Source organism: Nyctereutes procyonoides, unplaced genomic scaffold (genome assembly GCF_905146905.1).
Source record: "Nyctereutes procyonoides isolate TBG_1078 unplaced genomic scaffold, NYPRO_anot_genome, whole genome shotgun sequence".
Taxonomy (NCBI): Eukaryota; Metazoa; Chordata; class Mammalia; order Carnivora; family Canidae; genus Nyctereutes; species Nyctereutes procyonoides.
In genome coordinates this window covers 54672429-54690691 of record NW_026575131.1, presented here as the reverse complement: position 1 = coordinate 54690691, position 18263 = coordinate 54672429, and the positions used below count along the sequence as shown (strand labels likewise).

The window sequence follows — 18263 nt, the reverse complement described above, 5'->3', positions numbered from 1 at the left end:
CTCCAGTGAGAGAGCCTCGAGTGGGGCCTACGGGGTCCTTAACCCCCTACAGCCTCCACCCTGCACCGGGGACGGACCTGGGCATCCTGTGAAAGTATATTCCTGTTGCTTTCTCGCTGCTGACTTTTCACACCGAAATCTCTGAGCGACACTGGACCTCCACTTGGGGGGCGGGGACGCTACGACGGAGCCCATTAAATGAGCTCGGTGAGTCCTGAGATTTTCACTGATAGATTCAAGGGCAGCAGCAGGAGGGCAGGCAGGGGTCCTGTAGGAAACCACTTACCTATCTATCCAACAAAAGGGGACTGTGGACAGGGGACCACCCCGAAATGGGACAGCAGGCAGCACAAGGGGACAAGGACACTACTAGCCAGCAGGGCAGGAACAGCAAGGTAGAGATACCGTAAGATGCAAAACTGCGAGGGGTAGAAGGTGTAGGGAAGGTTACAGTTTGTGTGAAAAGAAAAATCAGGAGGGGAGGCAAAGGGAACCGGGGTGCAGGACACAGCGGAGGGGGAGACTCTTCCTACTTGGTGCCTTTTTGAGATTTATAACTGCTTAAAGGTTAACAGAAATTATTTTTTAACATAATTCTTTGAGGGGCGCCCGGGTGGCTCAGTGGTTGAGTGTCTGCCTTTGGCTCAGGGCGTGATCCCGGGGTCCTGGGATCAAGTCCTGCACTGGGCTCCCCGCAGGGAGCCTGCTTCTCCCTCTGCCTGTGTCTCTGCCTCTCTCTGTGTCTCTTATGAATAAGTAAATAAAACCTTTAAAAAATAGTAATAATAATTCTTTGACCAAGATGGGGTGCCCACCCCAGTGGCCTGACTGGCCTCGCCTCCCTCTACCCAAGGCTCCACACCCACTGATGTGACCGTGTGTCCGTCTCTTCTGAAAATCGCCACGTGGGCATGCAGGGCCTCATTCAGCTCCCGCAGCCCTGCGAAGCCGCGGTGGCTAATCACATCGTGCAGATTCAGGGCGCAGAAGCTGCAGCCGCACCCGCAGCGCCCAGAGGTGACAGTCTCCCCATCCACAGGCATGTGTCCTATGCTCCCGTCACCCCCAGGCCTGGGGCTGGGCCCTCCTCCTCCCTGGCTCTGGCGGCCTGGGTGGCCCCTCCTCCAAGCCTCAGGATTGGTGACTGGGGCCTTGAGTGTCCCCAGCCAATGTCATGGAGGAAAGTCACTGTGGCCGGGTCAGGAATCTTAATTTGGGGAAAACTCCTCCCTTGGGAGCCCCTGGGAGGAAGGGCAGATGTGTGCTACTGGATGGGACGGGACTGGACGCATCCAGCTGCCTGTTTATGCCTCAGAGCTGGGACACACCCCCGGCACCCTGGGTGGGGAGGGGAGGAGACACAGAGGGAGCCTGGCTGGTCCTTCTGGTCCTTCCCGCTGGAGTCCCTCCCTCCTCCCTTCATCAGGCCAGCACCTCCCCTGGGGAGCCTTCTCAGATTACCACAGGCCAGGGCAGGAGCTCCTCCAGCTGCCTGGGCATCCCCCCATCACGCTGTGATCAAGCTGGGCCCAAAGAGCTGGTCACGTGCCACTCAGCAGGGTGGGCACAGGGCAGCCCCCCACCACCTGCCCTGGCGCCGGGGAGCTGGTGACCCCTGCTGCCCACCTAACACTGGACCCACTTATTCCTGAGATCCCCGGCGGCCCTGAGGTCTCCTCAGCCCATCTCCAGGTGGCCCTGGGGTCACAGGCGACCTGCAAGAGTTTTGTCTGCTCACTGCACCCCCATCAGAAAATCCCCTGCAGACGCTTGAGCTCTCTCCTCTGGACAAATCCTCTCCCTCCTCTTCTTGGCTAAGGGGCCCCTGACACAAGAAAGACACCCTGGGGCACGGCAGTTACTTATGGGGAGCAGCCCCCCGGTGTGTCCCCCGGGTCCATTGGGCCACACAGAAGCCAGGTCAGGGGTCAGGAAGGGGGAGAGACGGGCGCAAGGTCACCCAGCCTGCGATGGACAAGAGCTGGGACTCCAGCCGGACCGGATCCAGCGACCAACCCCCAGGAATTCCATAAACAGGGCTGTGTCTTCATCCCTGGGAGCACCCCGGGTATCAGAGTGGTGATGCCACTCCCAGGACTTGTTGGGGGGACCCGCTGAGGCTGCTCCAGCTGCACGCCAGGGCCTAATATCCTGGGGCGCATGCCCTCGTTGCTCCCCGGGGCCCTGCTGTGCTCCCCACAGGACCACCAGGGGGTGCCTGTGAGCACTCGAGTCTTTACCTGCCCTCCAGGGCCCGCTCCCACCTCCCTGGGTAGGAGCTGAGTCTTCTCTGAATCCCACAAGGCCCTACAGGACCCGCCCCGTCCGTCCCCGGTCCTGCCCTCCTCTCTGCCCCATCTCCCTGTCGCCCACGCTGCTCCAGCCTACATGCCTGGGTCCTGCCCCAGGGCCTTTGCACATACCGTTCCCTCTGCTCGGGACCTTTCCCCCAGACACCCACAGGGTGCACTTCTCAGCTCCTTAGGTCTCTGCTCAGACGCCACCTCACTGTGACCTTTCCCAGATCTTCTCTCACCCCTTGGAAATGCAGAGCCCAGCCCTCCCCTCACACCCACATCCCCAGTACACCCACCATCAGAGGCACGTAGTGCGTCTCCCTCACTAGACTACGAGCTCCGTAAAGGGGTGGGGGGTTCGTAGTGTCCCCTGTGGCTAAGCCAGTGCTCGGCATACAGTAGGTGCTTATTAAAGGCACACTGAACGAATGAGAGCACGGGTCCACTGTGGCCACATGACAGAGCCAGGATCTGAACCCAGGCTGAGGCGGTCTCCAAATTCTGTAGCCGCTCCCCTCAACCACGATGGGTCTCCAGCTCGGGCAGACTCAGTTTCCCCTGAGGCTGGTTAATTATCGCGAGAGAAAGACGTCAAAGTAGCAAACGCGTTATTTATCCCACCAGCGTAAGTTAAACCAGCAATGTTCACCTGGGGCTGGGGGTGAGACCTTGTGGTCATCACAACTGGGGGTGCTCCTGGCATGGAGTGGGTGGGGCCAGGGATGCTGCTGACCCCCCACAGTGCCCTGGATGCCCCACCCCAGGGAACGGGCTGACCCTGGGATGGATGGATGAAACGCTCAACTGCCTATCGCCTCTGGCTTGCTGTTCTCACTGCGGGGCACAGAGCCCAGGAAGGCGCAGGCCCTGGCAGGTGACCACACAGACCAGGGCGCAGCCACGGCTGGCTAAGGCCCACAGGCAGTGTGGTGTGATGGTCAGGGCGCTCACACCACGCAGCCCGGGTTCAAACCTCTGTGTGGCTACCTCCCGACTGTCATGAAGCCTCGGCGAGGCGCAGTTTCCCCATCTGTACAATGGGAACGATGAGAAGAGCATTCATCCCTCCAGCCTGTGGTGGCTGATCTGAGTGGTAGGCATCTACTATGAAGCAGCACAGGGCAGCCCGGGTGGCTCAGCGGTTTAGCGCTGCCTTCACCCCAGGGCCTGATCCTGGAGACCCAGGGTCGAGTCCCACGTCGGGCTCCCTGCATAGAGCCTGCTTCTCCCTCTGCCTGTGTCTCTGCCTCTCTCTCCCTCTCTCTCTGTGTCTCTCATGAATAAATAAAATCTTAAAAAAAAAAACAAAAAACAAGCAGCTGCAAGAATGGCCGAGGCAAATGTGCGTGTGCCTGTGCCCGGTGTTCTCACGCACCAGCAGTAACTACTGTGCTCACGGGGAGAGCGTGGGATTGTGGGCCTGCTACGAGCCAAGCAGCACGCAGGGGGCTTCTCACGTGTCCCCGCCGTGGGATTGCCACGGCGTGGACACGTTATGGGTCCCGTTCAGTCAAGGTGGAAACGGCAGCTGAGAGAGGCTGAGTCACTATCCCGAGGTCACACAGCAGGTTGATGGCAAATTTGGGATTTCAAACCCAGACTAACTACAGATCCCAGTTTCCTTCCTGCTGGCCCGACCCTGTGTGTCCCCAGGGGCCTGAGTGACACATCCCCTAGGCCCCTCGTGGTGGGTTGAGCTTGGTGTTGGGCTGAGATCTCACCGTCATCCTTTCCATGTGCCTGCTACAAACAAAACCTGGCCTGCCCCAAACTACACCAACCCCTTTCTTCACCTCCGGGCCTTTCCGCACACTAGCACCTTCACCAGTGATGCAATTTCTGTTAGAGAACTCCTACACACCCGCAAAGCCCCAGCTCCAATGCCTTCCTTCCCGAGCAGCCTCTCCTGCCTGGCTCCACCTGGGAAGGTTTGGTCACCTGTGTATCCGCCACCTGGGGCCCTGGTGTCTCTATGTGTGGCAAGGGAAGGTGATCTCCGCAGCCTCAAGGAGTGACTTCGAGTGAGTCCCCACCCCGTGAGCCTCAGTTTCTCTTACTGGAAAACGTGCAAGGTAATGAATGGAACCAGCAGGCTCAGGGTTGGCGGCTGGAGGGAGATGAATGAAGCAGGCGGAGTCTGTAGTTCGCACTGGGCTGGGTACGGAGCTGAGGCTGGGGAAACGGACCTCGTCGTCATTACTGCTACTGCTTTTATGACCGTCGTCATTACTGGCCTCTGAGCCTCCCAGGACTGGCGCACAGTAGGCACTTACGCTCAGCCGCCTTCGTGGAGCACAGAGGCTCTGCTTGCAAAACCAGGGGCCCCGGGGAGGAGGTGGGGACACGTGTGCGCTCACAAACACGCAACACGGACTCAGACACCCACACGCCCCACACCGGACTCACCTTCTGCTGCGCAGCCTCCGACCAGCAGGACCACGAGGAGGCCCATGGGACCAACCACAGATGCCACGCTGGGGCCCCAGGCAGGCGCCATGCTTGGCGGCTACCTGCAGCCTCCGGCCTCCACCCTGGAGGGGGACGGTCCCCCCCGGTCCCTCACACAGAGGCCTGGAGCCGAGCCGAGCGTCAGACGGGGCAGCGTCTGCGGAGACAAGGGAGGCAGCGTGAGAAGGAAGAGGGGCAATCCAGGGGGCCTCCGTGGGGGAGGCAGCGGGAGGATCACAGGGGGGCAGGGGAGAGTCACAGGGGTGGGGGAGCCAGAAGGTGGGCGCAGAGCCCCTGCTGAAGGCCTGGAGCTTCACATCCCCACACTGAGGCCCACGCTCCCTGGGACAGCGTTAGGAGGGCCGGTGGGGAAGCAGGAAGCGGCCCCCACCAGACCCCAGATCTGCCGGCACCTTGATCTTGGGACTCCCGGCCTCCAGAACCGGGAGAAATACGTGTCTGCTGTCCACAAGCCACCCGGCCTGTGGGACTCTGCACAGCACCCTGAGCGGACAGAGCCAGCTCCCGGTCCCCGGCCAACCCCAAGCCAGGACCGAGCACCAGCGCCCGGGGTGCTCGCAATCCTGGCTTCTCTCCTCCCAGGCTGGGCCTCGGAGGGACGAGGCTCCAGGGAACGGGCCAGCTGCCTCTGCAGCCCACCCGGCACACCTGCCCGTCCCTGCCCCTGCCCCCTGCCCCTTGCCCCCTGCCCTGTTATAGTGCCTCCGGGGTTCCCACTGCCCCCAGAGGAAGCCACTCCTGCTGATCTCACTTCCTCCTCTCACGGAGGTGCAGCCAAGCTGCCTGAGCTCAATCCCCTGCCCCTGCTGTCCCCACCACCACCACCACTACATGACAGGTCCCAGCTCAGCTGTCACTTCCCTCAGAAGCTCCCCAGCCCACCCCCACCACCCATTCCACATCCCACAGCTGCAGAAATGAGTAAGGCCATCCTCCACGCCTTTACCCTGGTTTGCAAGTGCTCGTCACTGGGTCTGCTTCTCCCACAAGAATCTCAACTCTTCTAGGGTCGAAGAGTCCCTCGTCCCAGGGCCAAAGCCCCTCCCCAATCTCCACGCTGGCCAGAGCCAGGGCAGAGGGCTGGGGGGAGGCAGCAAGAGGCCTAAGGACGAGGCAGGCCTCCGTGGCCGGGTCAGCCCCACACCCACCGCAGGCCATGCCCCGGGCGGGTCCAGGCCATGACCATAGGGATGGGTGCCACATAATGATGGGGTAAGCCCCTGTGATTCTGGCTCCCAAAATACCCAGCTGCGGTCACCTCGCCTGGCCCCAGAGAGGCCTCAGGAGAAGGCTGGGCGGGTGGCGGCCTGCTTGGGGCTCGGCGGTGGGGGTGGGGAAGTCAGGATGGGAGGGTGAGAGGGTCGGGGGTGGGCACATAGTCAGACTGCAGACCAGGCAGGAGAAGGAGGCCTGCACACAGCCAGCGGACAGGCACGGGAACCACGGACGGAGGCAGACAGACCACAGACACACCGGGAGGCCAGACGTCTTCACACAGTCGGGCGACACAGAGAGGTCCACACGCACAGTCAGGCAGAGGAAACTTGCACACAGACCACAAACAGGCACAAAATCAGAGTTCGGAAACACGGGGTCAGACCACACACACACACACACACACACACACACACACACAGGTCACCGTGGGGTGGACAATCTACACACCAGTCAGACCACAAGCACAGTGGGATCAGAGACACACGGGTCCAGGCAGAGACCACAGACCAATAGCACGACCGGATGCACACACAGGGTCGCAGTCGGGCACACAATACACACACACACACACACACACACTGGTGGGCTGCGGGCAAATACAAACGGGGCGCCGTCAGGTCAGAGGTCCACAGGGCACATAGGCACCCAGAACCCACGAAGCTCAGGCTCAGCTGTGTGCGTGCGGTCAGGCCCCAGGGACCCACCGAGTGGTCAGCGCACCGCACCTGTACCACCCGGACAGTGAATCTGGAGGCACAAGCCAGAACCCGCCTCTAAGCACCCAGGTGGACCCGCACGCTGACCCACTCCAGGTATGTACTCAGATACGGCCAGGGGGGTCTGGGGGGCAGGTGGGGAAAGAGAAGCCCGGACACAGCCCCTTACCCCCGGCTGGTACCCCCACCTACCACCAGCCCTTTTAGGAGCGGAGGGGGCCAAAGAGGAGGAAGGTGGAGGCCCAGGGTGACCCTGCCACAACACACACAGGCAGCCGGCCCGGCCCACAGACGCACCCTTGCTGTACATCCCAGTAGGGGGCTGTGGCCCAGACCACTTGGGTCAGCAGGGCAGGCCCTCAGAGAGCCTCTGGAGAAACTGAGGCCACGCAGAAAGGCTGCAGCCACCCTAGGCTCAAACTCTGGGCTGCCAGGCCTACCAGGGACTACTGCCACCACAGGGTGACCTCCTTCCCCACCTCAGCATCCTCCCCAGAGCGCAGGCATGGGCAGCGGCCACCTGCACAGAGGGCCCCCCCCAGGAGGGCCGTGGCCAAGCCACCCCCCCACTCCTCACACCCCAGGAGAGCCAGGGGCAGCCGCCTTCAGATCGTAGCGGCCCCTAATTATCCCCTGGCTCCCAGAACCCCCGCCTCCTCAACATCTGGGCAGGATGGGGCTGATCTGGGCGAAGGCTCCCTCAAATGTGCCACGCGGGCCTGCAGCAGGAGGGAATGGGCAGCGCTGGGGGTGCTGGGGGCCTGGACAGGGGCCTGGATGGGACAATGGGGATTGGGGGGTGGGGGTGGAACCAGACTCGAGGAAGAGAGGCTCGCACACCCCAGGCACAGAAGAGAAACAGGTCCTGGGTCTGCCCAAGAGACCGAGGCAGGCCCCTGCAGAGCCCCTGAGGAGGCCCCGGAGCCCCTGCCCCACTATCACCCACCCGGACCAATGCAGCCACGTCCTCCTCTCGCCCCCACAGTCTGTCTTCCCCTGAAGCCTGAATCAGATGCCACATTCCTCTGCCCAGAGCACTCCAGAGCTCCCCCTACCCTGGGATAAAAGCCCAAGCCCTCCCCTGACCCCCCACCCCTGCTCCAGCCACACAGGCTTCTGTTCTTCCAATATGCCAGGCAGGGTCCTGCCCCAGGGCCTTTCCATATGCTACGCCCTCTGCACAGATTTAATATTACACGGCTGCGAATGGAAGGGTGAATGGGATCAGGGAGGGTGTCTCCGCACAAGGAGCAGCAGGAGGAAGGGCAGAACGCAGTACCCAGAGATCCTGGGAGAGAGATCAGGGCAGAGACGTTAGGTATGGACTGGACCGACAGGGCATCAAGGAGCCCTAGGCATCTCTGCACTGGGAGGGGCCTAGCTGGGTAGGCCCTGGCCAAGCCGCCTCCCTGCACCTCTTGCACCAAAGCAGCCTGAACCACCACCCCTGCCACTGCCAAAAAAGGTAAACTGAGGCAGGCATATTGGGGCCACGTGATGCAGCAATCCCTGAGTTCCTAGAAGGTGGTGTGGCCACTAACAACGGAGCAGCCACCCGCGGGAGTTGCAGAGAGTAACCTGGATGGCAAACGAGGCTGGGCTTCGGGAAGATGGGGGAGGGGGGTGAATGACCTCTGGACCTGGACCCCAGGGCCAAGGAGGGTCCCCCACCCGCCTGGACATCAGTGACAGAGCAGGTGTGGAACTGCCCCCCCTCCCCATTTGTTCCCAGCAGCCAGCCGGAGGCAGATGCTCCCTTTCATAGATGACAAAACTGAAGCTCACAGAGGAGTAGGGACTCGCCCAAGGCCCCCAGCTGGGTGGGACCTTGGGTCCAGAGCCCGCTCCCCATCACAAGACCATGTCCTTTCCTGGCCTCTGTGATCGCAGGAGAGTGGGCGATCCTCTCTGGGCTCAATACAGCCTGCTGGGCGGCCTCTGGGGGCTCGGAGGCCTTGATAACTGGAGTAGGAAGAGATGCGAGCTCGCCAGTCGCCAGGGCGTGGGTCACGAGATGCCGGAGCCAGCCCTGTGTACCCACGCGGCGCAGGAAGCATAAAGGGGCAATTATGACCCAAGACCAGGCAGCAAATAGGCTCTGTGTCACCCGCACGAGACACTGTCTCCGGAGGCCTGAGGACACCCCGCTGCCTCTCCCCGTCCCCACCTCAAGATCTGTCCTACCCTAGGGGGGCCAGGGGCTCATGGGAGCACCCTGACCCCCAGGGACTGCCATGGCCCAGGAGGGGGAAGGGAAGGCTGGTGACGCTGGCTGTGGGTCTTAGGGAAAAGCCCCCCATCCTGCACAACCTTCCATCCCCCATGCCCCCCACCCGGGCCCACAGATCCTTTTCCAAGGCAGACCCTCAAGGGCAGGATCCAGGCTTCTAGGCTTGCTGGACTCCTGTGTCCCCAGAATGTCAAGGAAGGTCCAAGCTCCAGCTCTGTGGTCACCAGCGGGCTCCAAAGAGCTCCAGCCAAGCCCTCCCCCGCCCTTGGTGCCCCCCACCCACCCATGGATAGGGCTCCGGGAGGGGCCAAGTGAGGCCAGCCGCACCAACTTTCCGAGAATGCGCTAACACCAGCAAGGGATCCGCCTCTAAGTAACTAAAGATTTGTACTGGGTGCTGTCCCCAAGGGTCCCCGCAGCTGGGAGTGGACAGGAGGTGTGGATGGGCAGCCAGGCCCAGTCCCACGGGGCGGAATCGGTTAACGCCAGCCAGGTGCCCCCACTGTGTGCGGAGTCCTCTTCAGTGCTCCCCACCTGTCCTCCTATTTGACAGACGAAGTGAGCTCGGTGAGGGGCAGGCAGCGCGGGGGGCCAGGTAAGATCTGAGGCCAGAGACCAGCTCTCAATCAACCTCCTAAGTGCCCGGGCTGCCAGGCTCGCCTCCACCCGCCAGCTCCCTGGAGGAGCCTGAGGTGCTGAGACCTGGTGCCCTCCTGCCCACTCACACCCTCCAGGGCTCCCAGCTCCTGTGCCCGGCATCTGGGCCCCCCTTGCTACCTGGTCCCACAGTTCACTGTAGTTCCCGAGAGGCACTACTGTGCCTCAGGCCTCTGAGCCTTTGGGCCTTTATGAACACGGGTGCCCCCACCAGGTGCCCCCTTCCAGCTGGTCCACCTGTGGACTATCCCCCAAGGCACAGCCACACATCTCCCCTGCCCTAGACTGAATCTGGACCCCCATCCCTTCCTTAGCCCAGCCCTGACCCGCCACTCTGGGGCTGGGAGTGGCCACGTGACTGTGGCCCTCCTCTGCCCTCAAACATCCCATGGCTCCCACCAACGTTCGCTAGAATCCAGCCTCCTAGCCTCAGCCTTCAGAACCGCTGACCCCACCATGCTGCACCCCCAGCACCTCACTTGCCCGACTGGCACCTCTACTCACTCCCCTCTGGCTCACATGGGTGGAGGACTACTTGCTATTCCTTCTACCCAGCATACCTTTCCTCATCCCCCGCCCCCCAAATATGGCCTTCACGCTCATCTGTTGTCACCTCTTCCAAGATACCCTCCTGGGTGTCTCAGGCTGGATCAGGGCCCCCTCAGGGCTCCCCTTACACCCTGTGTCTCCCGTCACAGGTCGATCATCCTCCAAGACGGTAGCTTCCTCCCCACCCTGGGGTGGCGGCAAGGCCCCTGCGTAGATCAGACACCTACTGCACGCCCAGCCCCACTTGGCACTTTACGCACATCATTCTCGTGGTCACGTCCATTTCAGAGGGGTAAACTGAGGCCAGAAGGAGACACCACAAGCAGGGGAGGTCAACAAGGACACGGCCTCCAGCTGGAACTTACATCTGCTCTGAGGGTCTGCTGGATCCAGCCTTAGGGGATGGAGACGGAGACGAGGCTCAGGACAGGGCAGGACTGGGGGGGGGGGGGCGGGACCCCTAGCCAGGAAGTCACAGGAAGCCCAGGACTCTGAAGGCAACAACGGGGGTGCTGAGGCATGAGTCCGGTGGGCGATGAATGACGGGGACTGAGGCATGGAGCTGAGGGCCGCAACAGGGAGCTGGGAGGTGGGAGCCAGTGCACTTGCCCTGATTCCCCGGCTTACTAACCCCCTCCCCCCAGGAAGGGATAGCATGAACCTGGGATCCTCAAACCCCAGGGGGACAGGGGCAAATACAAAGAGGGAAACTTCTGTGAGTTCGGTGGCGAGGGGTGGCCGCGAACAGGGCTCCCAACCCCAGCGCCTCATCCCGCTTCCCGCTTCCCGGCGGAAGGAGGCCGGAGGCCGAAGCCCCCATCAGGGCGCCCCTGGGCTGGCAGAGGGCTGCCCGCGGCCTGGCTCCGCCCCCAGGGGTGGGGGAGGAGGTCGGGCTGGGGGCCGGGCGGGGGAGGGGACCCGCGGAGCGCAACGGTCCGGTCCGGAGTTTCCCCAAGTCCCCGCGCCCCGCCTGGACGGGGGTGCGGTGGGGGTGCGGTGGGGGCGCCGGGCGGAAGCGGGCTGCAGCCGCCCTGGAGGCCCGAGCGCCGCGGGGTGGGGAGCGCGCGGGGGTCCCCCTCCCGGCAGCCTGGGGGAGGGCGAGGAAGGGGACAAAGCGCGGGGCCCCGGGGCCTCGGGGCTCGGGCGCACTCACCCCGCGGCTCCCGGCTCGCAGATCCGCCCGGGCCCCCTCCCCGGCCCGCGGGGCCCGGCCCTGGGTCCGCCCGAGCGCGGAGCGGCGCGCGGCGCGGCGAGGACTCGGGAGAGGCCGCGGCCCAGGAGCTCGGCCGGGGGCGGGGCGGGGCGGGGCGGGGCGGGGCGGGGCCTGCGGGCGGGGCGGCCCCGGCGGGCGGGGAGGGGGCGCGGGGCGGGGCGGGGCCGGAAGCGGGGCGCGGGAGGGGGCCCGGGCGGAGGGAGCCTCGGTGCAGGCTGGGGGCGCAGCTGTGTTCCCGCGCCGCGCGCACACCTGCGGGGGGTCGGAGCCCAGGGGGCAGAGCCAGGATGCCCCCACCCCCCACCCCCGCTTCGTAAGGCGGACCCCGGAGGGAGCCCCTACCGCGCTCCCACTGCTCTTCCAGGCACCGCTCGTGGCCATGGCAACGGATGAAGGGGCAGGATGCCGGACGCAGCGGCAGAGGGCTCCCCACACACACCCGGGGACAGGAGGTCAGCCGAGGGGCAGAAGGATGCCCTCGCAGCCCCCCAGGGTGGGGGAGGGGTGCGGGCACAGAGAAGCCTCCCCTCCCCTCCCCCTCCCCCTCCCCCCTCCCCGCCGAGCCCCGCAGGGGTCTGGGAGGATGGCCGGGGGCTCCACGCGGGGGCTCCCACACCCGCCTCAGCCCCGACGAGGGGCGGGGAGTGCACGCAGGGCCCGATTGGAAACAGATGGGGTCACCGTGCCAGGTCCCAGACACGGGACTGGGGGGGGGGGACCGCGAGGAGGAGGGGCGGCCCCACCCACACAGGCAGCCAATCCCGGCCCGCGCTGCCGCCCCGTGCGGCTTTGAAAGCTCCCGGGGCGGGCCAGGCGGGGAAGGCGGAGGCCCAGCGGGTCCAGGGGCCCGGGAAGCGGTCAAGGGGGGCCGGGGACCCTGATGGAGGCCCGGCGGCTGCCGCAGGGGGTCGGCCTCCCCATCGGCTCCCCTCTGCGGCGAGAATGCTTCGGGTGCCACCACGGGGCTTGGGGTGAAGCCCGTAACCCACATGTAGTGGGCTCCCAGCGTCTGCCCCGCGCTGAGCGCGCTCCCGCCACCCTGCCGTCACCCCCACTTTGCAAAGGAAAGGGAGGAGGAACACAGAGAACATGACCTGCTCAAGGTCAGGCAGCTCAGGGATTCGAACCAACGTTTGCCTGGGTCTCGAGGCTGAGCCCTTTCCCACAATGCTGCGGGCGGCGGGAGCCCAAAAATAACAAACCACTAAAATTTTAAGCCCCTGGGGATAAGGCGGTGCAGGAGACAGACAGGCCCCGCCCTCCCGGAGCTGGCTGCCCAGCGAGCGAGCTGGGGTGAGGGGCACACAGGCAGCACAGGCGACCAGGGACAACCCACTCCCCGAGGCGGGCCCCTTGGCCGGTCACCCACTCCCCACCTTCCCCCCCAAACTCACCAGGTGAGCCGCCCCTTCCGAGTCCTGTGCCTCAGTTTCTCACTCTACAAAGCGGAGCATCTAATCCCACCGCCAGCAGCACTGGGGAGGCCCGTGCTGGGGTCCCCAAGGCGCTGGGCACACAGCAGGTGCCCTGGCATGTGTGCGCGCCAACCTTCCACCTGCCGCTTTCATGAGGGACACAGGGTGGGTCCCGCTAAAGGGACGCTCCCACCTCTCTCGGCCCCAGCCCCAGCCCCAGCCCCAGCCCCAGCCCCGGGAGGCACGCAGTAGGTGCTTCAGGTGGGATGCCTGGCACCCCAGCACCACGTGGGACATACGGGGTGTCCCGCTGTCAACATGGGGGTGGATTCTGGCAGCAAAATGTCACCCAGCTGAGCAAGGCACACGGCAGGCCCCCAGGAGTGAAGTAGGGGCTCCGCCTGCACCTGCGTGCTGACGGCCCAGGCACAGGGCTCCTGAAGACCTTGGTCTGAATCCAGGCACTCCCCCATGTGATCTCAAGCAAGAGCCTGTACCTCCCCCGGTCTCAGTTTCCCCATCTGTAATATAAGCCATCCATCAGGCCCTCGAAGACTCCAGTTGTCAGACGCCTAAGGCTGTGTGGCCTGGGGCAAAAGTGCCTGAGGACCTGCCCCCCCCTCCCCAACTGGCTCTGCCCTATCTGGGCCTCTTGCCCATGTCTCCCTGGAGATGACCTCTTGCCTCCATGCAGTCGTGCTGACCACAGCCACCTCCACGGTCGGGGTGGGGAGTTCTGGGGCAGGAGGCCTGGACCTGCCTGGCCTGTCCCCGCCGGGTGCCCCATCTGCACAGCACCCCGTACATCCGTCACCACAGCTCTGATCACCCCACATGTTCCCTGCCTGGTCAGGGGTCCACCTCTCCCCCCAGACTGTGACCTCAGAGGGCACAGCTGGAACTGAGCCTGTCTGGGGCGGAGCACATCCCCAGCACCGGGCCTGATGGCACACAGTAGGCCCTCAGCAAACATTTACGTAAGTGGCCAGGACCCTCCTCACCCAGGACAGCCCTCGACAGAGCTTATTCTCCCCCCAGAGGGCTGCACTGTGTGGCACCCTGGTGCTGCAGCCATTTTCACCCACGTTGTTTCTCAACAAACCTCCTTGAACACCTACTGTGTGCCAGGTGGGGCTGAGGCCCTGGGGACAGAGCAGTGACGAAGCCTGGCAGGGATCCCCGCCCTGACGGAGCCGACACTCCAGTGCGGGCCACAGATGGGCAAAGAGAGAAATAAAACCCAGGGTGGGTCCGTTGGTGGTAAGGGCTACAGAAATGAACAAAGTGTGTGGGTGTGCGGGAGGGGGGGATGTTGGCCGAGGTGGGATGCGAGGCTAAAGAGGGAGCGTGGGGGGTGAGGAGGTGACATCTGAGACCTGAAAGAGCGGAGAGAACAGGAAGCAGGTAGGGGTGTCTGGGAGGAGCATTCCAGGCGAGGGCACAGGACCGGCCTGGCACCAATGGAGGAGGAGGGTGGGACCCGGCCTGGTGCTCAACGGGGCTCCCTGGTGGCTGCTGCGAGGGGGACAGGCGGGGGGGGGGGGGCAGGGGCCGGGAGCTGGGGACCAGAGAGGAGGTGATACTACTGGCTCAGCCCTGCGAACAGGGGGCTGTGGGGCAGGTGCAGGCAGAGAAACAGGGCGTACTCGGGTCTTCCCGCCCCCGGGACACCTCGTAGGTTAGGGCAGCCCAGTCCTACAAGACCTACCTGACCGCGTCCCCCACCAGTGCCCCCGGGGGCTGGTTCTGGGAGCCCCCCGACGGCGCAGCTCGTGTGTCCTCTGTATACACCCAGAAGGCAGCTGCCCTTGGGGAGGAGCATGGGGCCACATCACGTCAGCGCCCGCAGCTGGGACATTTGGATTTTTTTTTTTCAAAATAACTTTTCGTCTAATTATAAAATAGGCGCGTGCAGCAGAAAATTAGGGGAAATCAGCATAAAGAAGAAAATAAAAATTGCCCACAATCCACCCCTCGCCCAGAGGGAGAGAAACCGGCAGCATGTGGTCATTTTCATTCAACCCGCTGCCACCAGTTACTGAGCGCCTACTGTGTGCGGGGCTGCTGAAGACACAGTGGGCGGCCTGCCAGAGCCAGCTCCTACCCCTGGACCCAGCCCCAGCCCTGGCCTGCCCTCGTGGGACTCACAGATAAGTGGGGGTGTGGGGGGACGGACACCCACGCAGAAACACTGTCCTTACATAAGGCCGGGCGGTTACAGGAGATGCCAAAAAAGAAAATAAGATTCACTATAGGGCTCCGAGAGCCCAGAGAGGTCTGGGAGGGGATATCTCCGACGGTCTGGATGGAGCAAGCACACCAGACGGACAAAGACCCATGGGAAGAGAGTTTGTGACAGGAGGAACAGCAAGTACAAAGGTCCTGGGGCTGGCTGACTGTCCTAGTGAACCTAGCGCAAGTGCGCTCTGTTCTTTTGCCCACAGGGGATCAATATCATGAGCCTGTTTGCCCAGAGAGTTTAATCAGTTCCCCCCGCCACCGCACCCCTCGCGAACAACAGGAAGGGGAGAGGGGGCCCCCACAGAGGAACCTGTGGCTCCCCCCGCTGGCCGGTAACGTCCAAGCAAAGGATGACTCTGGTGGGATGTTGTCGGGCCCGGAAGTGGATGCAGGCAAGACTGCACACCTGGGGCAGGACCCCCAGGCCCAGCCATCCCCCCACCCCATACCCTTCAAGCTGTCCCACCTCCCTTACATTTGTGGCCAAAATTTGTAAAAGTTTGGGACCCCTGGGTGGCTCAGCGATGGAGCGTCTGCCTTGGGCTCAGGGTGTGATCCCAGGGTCCTAGGATCGGGTCCTGCACTGGGTTCCCCGCAAGGACCTGCTTCTCTCTCTGCCTGTGTCTCTTGCATGAATAAATAAAATCTTTAAAAAAAATTCATAAAAGTTTTATTTAGGGGCCAGCAGCAAACTGCACATCCTTTGCTTCCAGAGCAAGAGCGAGAGAGAAAATGAGACAGAGAGAAACTGGTTGGGCAGCTTTCTCCCTTCTCCGAGCCCTAGGACTCCTCCGCCCCGGGGGGTTGCCCAACAGCCCCTCCCGCCCAGCGTGGCATTCAGGGCCTGGGGCCATGAGCGTGTGCCGACCGGCCAGAAGCCCGCCTCACCCACGCTCATGCCCGCTCCCGGCGCCACGTCTGCCTGCCAGATACTCCGTGGCAGGCGGATGGCCCACCGCAGGCACGCCCTGGCTCCCCGCTGCCTCCTTCACCTGCTGGTTACCCCGCCCCACCCCTGCCGTCCTTCCCTCCTGGACAAACCTAGGATGGCTTCAGGTGTGGCTGGATCCAGCCTAGCTATTCCTTCCACGGCCTCCCCTTCTCAGCGGATGGCAGCTCCGTCCCTCCAAGGGCTAGGGCTAGAGGTCGGGGGCCAGCCCCGACTCCTCTTCTTTCCTCGCCCCCACATAGCACGCATCTGGAAGTGCTCTCAAGCTTCCCTCCTGAACTTCTTGGGAATTTGTCCATCTTTCTCCACGCGCCCTTCCCACCCAGCACCCCCCACCCCCCGTTACCTCCAGCTCCGGCCTTCACTCCCCCACAACCACCACCAGAGAGCATGTGTGAGCACGAATCAGGTTCAAAAGGCTCCAGGACCAGTCCAGCCTCAGGGCCTTTGCACATGTTCGGTCCAGCTGGAACATCTCCAGATTTTCATGGCTGTCTCTTTCTCACCACTCAGGTCTCCCTCAAACATCACCTCCTCAGAGATGCCCTCCTTAATCCCTCCAGCTCACATAGTACGCCTGTCATCCTCAGTCATCCCTCTATTTTGTTGTTGTTGTTGTTCTCTTTTAACACTTATTTTCATCAGAAGGCATCACTTGTTTACTATCTCCACTGTCCAATATGGGAGCCATTACCCAAATGTGACTGGTTAAATTAAAAAATGAGATTCAGGGACCCCTGGGTGGCTCAGCAGTTGAGCATCTGCCTTCAGCTCAGGTTGTGATCCCGGGGTCCTGGGATCGAGTCCAGCATCAGGCTCCTGGGATCGAGTCCCACATCAGGCTCCCCACAGAGAGCCTGCTTCTCCCTCCTCCTGTGTCTCTGCCTCTCTCTCTCTCTCTCTCTCTCTCTCTCTACCATAAATAAATAAATAAATAAATAAATAAATTAAAATTAATTAATTAATTAATTAATTAATTAATTAATTTAAAAAAAAAAAACGAGATTCAGGGACCCCTGGGTGGCTCAGCAGTTGAGCATCTGCCTTCAGCTCAGGTTGTGATCCCAGGGTCCTGGGATCAAGTTCCGCATCAGGCTCTCCACAGGGAGCCTGCTTCTCCCTCTGCCTGTGTCTCTGCCTCTCTCTCTCTCTCTGTGTCTCTTATGAATAAAAAAAATATTTATTTTTTATTTATGATAATCACACACAGAGAGAGAGAGAGGCAGAGACACAGGCAGAGGGAGAAGCAGGGTCCATGCACCGAGAGCCCGACGTGGGATTTGATCCCGGGTCTCCAGGATCACGCCCTGGGCCAAAGGCAGGCGCCAAACCGCTGCGCCACCCAGGGATCCCAATAAAAAAATATTTAAACAAAACAAAACAAAAGAAAATGAGATTCAGTAAAATTCAAAACTCAGGTCCTGGGTCACACTGGCCATGTTTCCAGCCTGGCTCACGGCCACGGCACGGGGGCGCGCAGACGGAGCACCTGTCTGTCATTGCAGGAAGTTCTGTGGGGCTCTGCAGGGGGTGGCGGTGGGGGTGGGGAGGGCAGGGCCCTGTCAGTTCTGGTCACCGCTGGGCCCCAGAGCCTGGCACACAGTAGGTGCTCAGTAAATGCCCTCTAAATGAATGAATGAACGGCTTACGAGACTTGGTGATCCTGGAGGGGTGACTGGCGGCGGGGGGGGGGGGTGCGGAGCAGAGGTCGGCAGGCACCATCTGCAGCCAGAAGCCCACACACCTGCGCTTTGAACGTGGGCCCACCTGGCTTACAAGCCAGGCACCCATGAGGGGCCGCCGCTCCAGCCCCGAGGGCAGAAATGCGTAAGAGGCTGGCCTCCCGACCACAGCCGGCCTCCACTTGGCCTCCCGGGCGCCAGGCTGCTGACTCAGCTAGAAGGCGGCAGGAGGGGGGGTCCCCCTGCCAGGCCCAGGCCTCTCCGGGCTGGAGCCCCGCCAGGGCCCATCTCCCACCTCAAACCTTCACGGATCTGGCTGCGTCCTCCTCTGCGAGGTGCCTCCGCACTCGCCAGGTCCCCAGGGAGGACGCGCCCGGTGTTCCCCCCCCACACCGCCCCCAAAATCCTCCTCTCCTTGTTCACAACTCCTGCCACATCCCCCAAATCCCTCATTAAATCTTTCATTCAACTGGCTCATGCCTCTCCCTTAAACTAATTTACTTTAGAAACTAACTCCATAATGCAGGGCTCTAACTGCCAAGCCCTGAAAGTCGCCAGAAAGGAGGAAAAAAAAAATGTTACAATGAAAACATGTCCCCGGTTCTTCCATCTTCCCTGGATACTGTT

At 62.4% G+C, this 18263-nt stretch overlaps 1 protein-coding gene across 11 annotated transcripts in view; it reads right to left on the bottom strand.

Annotated features, from left to right (window-relative positions):
* PTPRS (protein tyrosine phosphatase receptor type S) overlaps window positions 1-18263 on the bottom strand; it is a 96043-nt gene that overhangs the window by 53922 nt on the left and 23858 nt on the right. For 4 of the 11 annotated variants that reach the window (XM_055344149.1, XM_055344155.1, XM_055344156.1 and 1 more), the window contains exons 1-2: window positions 11290-11421; window positions 4704-4902 (exon numbers count right to left, since the gene is read on the bottom strand). In XM_055344149.1, coding sequence (XP_055200124.1) covers window positions 4704-4794 — 91 coding nt within the window. In that variant the 5' untranslated portion in view covers window positions 4795-4902; window positions 11290-11421. The other 7 variants (XM_055344159.1, XM_055344160.1, XM_055344151.1 and 4 more) reach the window with 5 other exon arrangements.